This window comes from Dryobates pubescens, chromosome 4 (genome assembly GCF_014839835.1).
Source record: "Dryobates pubescens isolate bDryPub1 chromosome 4, bDryPub1.pri, whole genome shotgun sequence".
NCBI lineage: Eukaryota > Metazoa > Chordata > Aves > Piciformes > Picidae > Dryobates > Dryobates pubescens.
Genome location: NC_071615.1, coordinates 1,303,831 through 1,310,057, shown reverse-complemented (window position 1 = coordinate 1,310,057; position 6,227 = coordinate 1,303,831). Strand labels below are relative to the sequence as shown.

Below are 6,227 nucleotides of genomic sequence, written 5' to 3'. Positions count from 1 at the left end.
GGGATGGGGACTCCACCACCTCCCTGGGCAGCCTGTTCCAACCCCTGGCCTCTTGCAGGAGAGGAATTTTTCCTGATATCCAACCTAACCCTCCCCTGGCACAATCCCAGACCACTTCCTCTCATTCTATCACCTGATACCAGAGACAAGAGACCAACCCCCACCTCGTTCCAACCTTATTTCAGGGAGTTGCAAAGAGCCAAAAGGTCTTCCCTCAGCCTCCTTTTCCCCAGGCTGAACACCCCCCAGGTCCCTAAGCTGCTCCTCACCTGCTCTTCAGACCCATCAGCAGCTTCCTTGCCCTCTTCTGGACAGGCTCCCATAAACTGGAAGACAAGGCCCAGCTGACAGAGGCACAGCTTCTGTCGAGCTGTTAATTACCTGCAGCACTTGGGGAGAGCCAGGAAAGGACCTTGCAGGATGGCAAAGCCCCAAATCCTACTCCCTGCCACCCAACGTGCACACCAAGTACACAACGTCCCACCCACAGGCCTCTATAAATAAAGCCACGTAGGAGATCCAGGACTGAAGAAATAAGTAAGTTTGGCTTCCAAATATATAGCTTAAGGAAAAAAAAAAACCCAAGCAGCCAGGCAAATGAAATCAGTAAAAACAGAGGGGGAAAAATCCCAACAAAACAAAACAATCCAGCTGGAGCCTGCAAACTCCCTTCCAAGCAGCGTCCGCACCACCAGGACCAGGCTCAGGTGCCCTAAACCACCTGGACAAGCGACCTGCTGGTCAGTGCTGGGTTTTGGATGCAAGCCTGGAGCTCAGAGGGAGACTCCCATGCCAGAGTCACAGAACCACAGAGCTGTTGAGGCTGGGAAGAGCCCTTTGAGCTCATCGAGTCCAGCTGCTCGCCCAGAGTCCATCGCTGCTGCTACGCCACCGCCGCTGAACCGCAGCCCTCAGCACCGCATCCTCGCAGCTGTTAAATCCCTCCAGGGATGGGGACTCCACCACCTCCCTGGGCAGCCTGTTCCAGCCCCTGAGAGCCCTTTCTGGGAAGCCATTTCTCCTAATATCCAACCTGAACCTCCCCTGGCACAGCTTGAGGCCACTTCCTCTTGTCCCAGTCGCTCGCCCAGCAATTCCTCCAGAAAGCTGAGGACTGATCCTACACAGGAAACAGCCAACAAAAGCCACCCATGAGAATCACACCCAGAGCCTGTCCAAACCCTTTCTGCTCCTTTGATTACACTTTGGTGGACACAACTCTCTGATCCTGCTCCAGAAAGAGATCCAACTCCGGGTAGATTTTGCTGCTTTCTGTGGCTCGAGAGCCCAGGAATTTGTTGGCTTTTGGGCACACAAACTGGGGGGTGGGATTTAGGATTTTGCTCCTGGTTGTTCTTCACATTCCCAGAGGCAGCCCAGCTATTAAAAACCCCAACGTGCATCTCCTCCCTCTGCCCACTCCCTCCTCTCCCCTGCGCCGCGCAGCCCCTGGGGCGGCTGCGTGCCTCCGGCCAGGCAGCTCCCGGCCCCGTAAGCTGATCCCCAGCCCACCTGTCCCCCCGAGAACCAGCCACCAGCTTTTTTTAGCTATTCCTAAGCCTGGTAGTAACCCCCCCCCCAACTCCCCCTGCTCCCTGCTTATCTGCAAACCATGCTTTGGGCCCACCCGTGGAAGATTCCCACCTGCTCCGGGCCGCAGGTCTGGGCTGTCTCTGCCACCAGCAGATACCGGGAGCGGCTGGGGGGCTTTCATGGTTCAAGCGACCTGGAGTGGGCAGGGGTCTGCCGGGAGCCCCACCTGAGGTGCACTCAGTGGAACTCCCCAAACTGGGGGGGAACTTGGTGGCTTGGATGTGCCCAGGTCCGTGGTGCAAACCCTGTGGCATGGTGGGGTGCAGCTCCCTGTCTCTGCCAGGAGCATCCCGTGGGATCAGACCCCAGAACCAACAGGGAAGGTTTAGGGTGGCTGTGAGGGGAAAAAGCCTCTCTCTTGTAAGAGGGGTCAGGCATTGGAACAGGCTGCTCAGGGAGGTGGTGGAGTCACCCTCCCTGGAGGTGCTCAAAAGCCATGTGGCCATGGCACCTGGGGACACGTGTAATGGCCCTGGTGGTGCTGTGCTGATGGTTGGACTCGATGACCTCGGTGATCTTCCCCAGCCTTAATGATTCTATGATTTGCCAGGAACCAGAGCCCACAGAGTGGGACAGACTGACTTCTGGAGAGCACACAGGGGAGAAGTCTTTCTGCTTGGTAGCAGGGGGAGGTGTGCCCAAGCTCTGGAGATGAAACACCACAGAGAGGAAACCCATGGAAACACGTTTCCACACCAGGAACCCCCAGCAGGCACCAGGACAGGAGGGACACAGGCATTAGGGGGCACAGAGTGAGACCTCCTTCTCCTCTCCCCTCACAAATAGACCCCAAAGAGAGCAAAGGACAACCTCTCCAGGAAGACAAAAAAAGCACCAAAGGCACCAGGATCTCAGCCTTCTCACACTGATCCATCCACACTCCTCCTTGAGCTGTCCTCCCACCCGGCTGCCTTTCAAGTGTCCCAGCCCTGCAGCAGCAGCACTCAGCCCCGAGCTGCCCCAGGTCTGACACACACCCAGCGCAGCACCAGCTCCTGAGCGAGATACACAGCTCCTCACTTCAAGGCTGCTGAGCACAGACATCACAACCACCAGCAGCACAACCACTCTCACCGAGGAACTTACCAGCCGACACCAAGGGATTTGTGCCAACTGCAGCGCGCTGAGCAGGGGGAAAACATCCCAGCAAGGAGCTCGTCCCTACCGCTGAGCTTCATCACCAGCTTTGTTCTGCTACAACCAAAACACAGCAGCCCTGGCAGCAATAATGCTGCAGCACAGAGCCTGGGGAGTTTCGTTACATTCCTGCTTCACCGGTGACCGACCGGCACAAGTTCCATCCCAGACCGGGCCAGAGCGCCGAGCGCTGCGCAGGAGCTCGTCCCCCCGTGAAGCCCAGGAGGGGATGTGGGAAAGCAGAAGAAAAGCACAGCCTCACCCCACGTGAGCCACACCTGAACACACTTACACACAAACCTTCCTCCTCCCTCTGCTTTGTTTTTCTCCAGGTGCAGGTTAGCTCATCAGTGGGACCGGCTGTGGGGATGTCACAGCTGCGGGAGAGGGGAGCCAGACCCCACCTCAAAACCTGGGAGAAGGCTTCTCCCTCCTGCCTGCCCTCAAGAGTTCTGAGACACTAAATCATCTGCTTGAAGGTTCACTGTCTTGATTCGCTCTCAGCTCTCCCCCAAGCCCCTCCAGCACCTGGAGCATCACTTTTTTGTTGTTGTGGAACCATCACTGACACGTCAGGTTTTATACAGCTCCGAAAGCACCAGCGAAGGATCAACTCCTTGTTTACTTCCCCCTGCCAGGGGATCTCCTCCCTCACCATGACATAAAGCAGAAATACCCCTGGTGGAAAGCTGGTCCCAGCCAGGGGAGACCCAAGGCCACGAAAAAATTAAGGGCTTTCCCACTGAGTAATTTCTCCTCATCCCAGAGCAAGGCAGCGTTCCGAGGAGGATTGTGCAATTCCTAACAACACCACTCCTCTTGGTGGGTGTTGCTGCTGAAGGAAAGCAGGGATCTCAGCTGCCCCCTGGGTTTCTTTGGTTAGCTGAAGCCAGGTCAATAATAACCATGTTCATAAACAATGCTTTTGAACAGCAGCGGCAGGATAGGGGCAGCGAACTGCAGGCAGGTATCAAGCATTAGTTATCCACACAACCCCAGTGCTTCCCAAACTGCCAGAGTGAAGCTCAGAGCTCACTTTTTTTTGGAGGGTCATCAAGGCAGACCAACAACTCTCCCCTCACACACCAGCAGGCCAGGGAAAACTCGGGTTTTCCTGACTAGCACAAGCGCCCGTCTGCAGGCAGCCTTAACAAACCAGCCCCAGGGCATCGGGGGATGGGGGGAGCTGGGGGGTGGGATGTGGAGGCTTGACTCTCCTCTCCCTTCCCTACTTGCAAGTTGCCAAAAGAGCAAAAGCAAAGGGGAGTGATTTCGGGAGGGGAGGTGAGCGAGGCGTGTGCCTTCCTCAGCCCCACGCCGCTCCATTTCTCCCTGCCCGGCACATGGACTCCCAGCTCTTATATAAACACCAAGAGGGTCAGCACCCGGCTGAAATTCCCTACCAAGGCTACAATAAACACGAGGCCGTCTTTAAACTTCGCTCCTTCCCACCCCAAAGTGAAGTTAGGGGAGGGGGGGGGCTGCAGCTCAGCATCCTCCATCACTTTGTGATGCCACGCTGGGCACCGCGTCCTGGCACCGTGTCCCTCTTGCTCCCACATCAGATGGCTGGAGGATGCTGGTGGAGCCGGAGGGACCTTGGTCTATGTCCCCCTTGACCGAGACCAGTGGGAGGAGTACAGCAGAGAGACTCTCCCCACTTGTCCCACTCCTGCAAACCCCCTCCCCAAGTTTGGGGGTCGCGACAGCACGGCGTGGGGGCACTCTGGGGAACCACGGAGGCTTCACAGCATCACCATGAGCTGAAGGGGGCAGAGCCCCGGTGAGGCTGAACGCCGGCGGGATGCTCCGGGCGTGGGGAAGGCTTCGGAGTCACGGTTTCGGGGTTTCCCGATCTACCGGGGGAGGGGGTCGCAGTATCCCTCGGGGAAAGGATATGGGTTACAGACCAGCCTGAGGCACCAGCTGCGCGGGCGGGTGGTTTGCTTGAGGCAGAAGAAAGCGGTGGGTGCCAGCGCCGGGTAAGGCACCTGCTCCTCCTCCTCGGAGGCCAGGTCGGGCGGTGGATCGCGGCAGGGAGAACCGGAGGGGCCGGAACCGGTGGCATCCTCCGGCGCTGGGTGCTCGGCGGGGCGGCGCGGAGCAGCGGCGATGGGCACCCGCACTTCGCCCCCGGCCGGGCGCGGCAGCGGCTCTCGGCTCTCGCCATCAGTCATGGTAGCGGCCAGTACCTACGGCTGGGGGGGGGGAGGGGGTTCCAGGGGTGCGGGGGGAAGGGCAGGAGGTCGGAGGGGGTGTTGGGGGAGGGTACGGGGTCAGGGATGGCAGCCCTCCACCTCCACCCCGGTAGCGGGGCACATCCCGGCACCGCTCCCACCTGGAGCTCCAGATGCAACAAAGCCGGGTGACAGGCTGGGGAGGGGGGGGAGGTCAAGCCTCCTCCTCCTCCTTCTCCCGGGTGCGGCCGCTCCCAACCCCCCTGGAGAAATTAGGTGTCGTCCCCCTGCTCCTCAACGAGGTGCTCCCAGCCACCCACCTGCCTTTTCCTTGTAATTTTGGGGGGATGGAATATCGATGGGGAGACCTTGAGTTAAGAAAAAAACCGATGGGGGGGCGGTGGATCCTACCTCAGTTTGGAGGAGCGCGGTGTCCCCAGGAGCATAGCCGTGCCTTCCAGTTCACATGGGACCAGACAGCAACTGGGGTAACGGATCTTTCCCCCCTCCCCCAAAACGCACACCACCAGCACCCGGTATATCCAATAAGGTGGGGGGGGAGGGGGGGCGGGCTGGGGCTCGGCGTGCAGCGCCCGCGGGGATGGAGGATGGAGGAGGGTTAGGGAGGAGAAGGATGGAGGAAGGCTGGGGAGGAGGATGGAAGAGGAGGAGGAGAAGGAAGAAGAGGAGAGGTGGCGGCGGGGGTGGGGGCCCTTCCCGAGCCGTGCCGAGCCTTTTCCCGACGGTAAATCCCAAGGAGCGAGCAGGCAGCTCCGCAAGCAGCTTTGCTAAAGCTTCGCCCGTGCTTAACAGGAAACTTCGGATTTACCGGGGGAGGAGGGAGAGGAGAGGGGAGGAGAGAAGAGGAGGAGGAGGAGGAAGGGGCTGGGAACCCGGCGGGGGCGGGCAGCCGGGAGGAGCCGGGGCAACCCCGGGGGGTCGGAGTGGGAGCCGCCTGCGTGGCCCCCATCCACCCATTAACCCACCCACCCCCAGCCACGCTGCCTTTGTTCAGGCTGCAGGAGATGCCTGCTGAAGGGCAGGTCAGCGAGGAAGGCTGTGGGAAAGGGAGGGGTGCCGATCGTTCCTTCCCTCCCCGCCTCCACCGAGGCAGACGGAAAAGACTTTGCGGAGCCGGCGGAGCTGTGAGACACCCGGGGCTGCCCCCCGCTCCCTTCGGGCTTCCGTGCACCCCCGAAACAGAAGATGCAGCTCCCCACCCCGGGCTCCGAGGCGGGGTCTGAGGGGTTAGGCGGGTCCAGTCACCCCCTCCTCAACCCCCGGTGACATCCCACGAGGGGGACTGAATAGGTTAGAGGA

At 59.7% G+C, this 6,227-nt stretch overlaps 1 protein-coding gene across 1 annotated transcript; it reads right to left on the bottom strand.

The window, feature by feature from the left end:
- Nucleotides 1-4,577: 4,577 nt before the first annotated feature.
- Nucleotides 4,578-5,711, bottom strand: LOC128899975 (voltage-dependent T-type calcium channel subunit alpha-1H-like). The gene is made up of 2 exons (XM_054180271.1): nt 5,319-5,711; nt 4,578-4,928 (listed from the first exon to the last, which is right to left on the bottom strand). The coding sequence occupies exon 2, from the start codon at nt 4,905-4,907 to the stop codon at nt 4,587-4,589; it is 321 nt and encodes a 106-aa protein (XP_054036246.1). The 5' UTR covers nt 4,908-4,928; nt 5,319-5,711; the 3' UTR covers nt 4,578-4,586.
- Nucleotides 5,712-6,227: the final 516 nt, after the last annotated feature.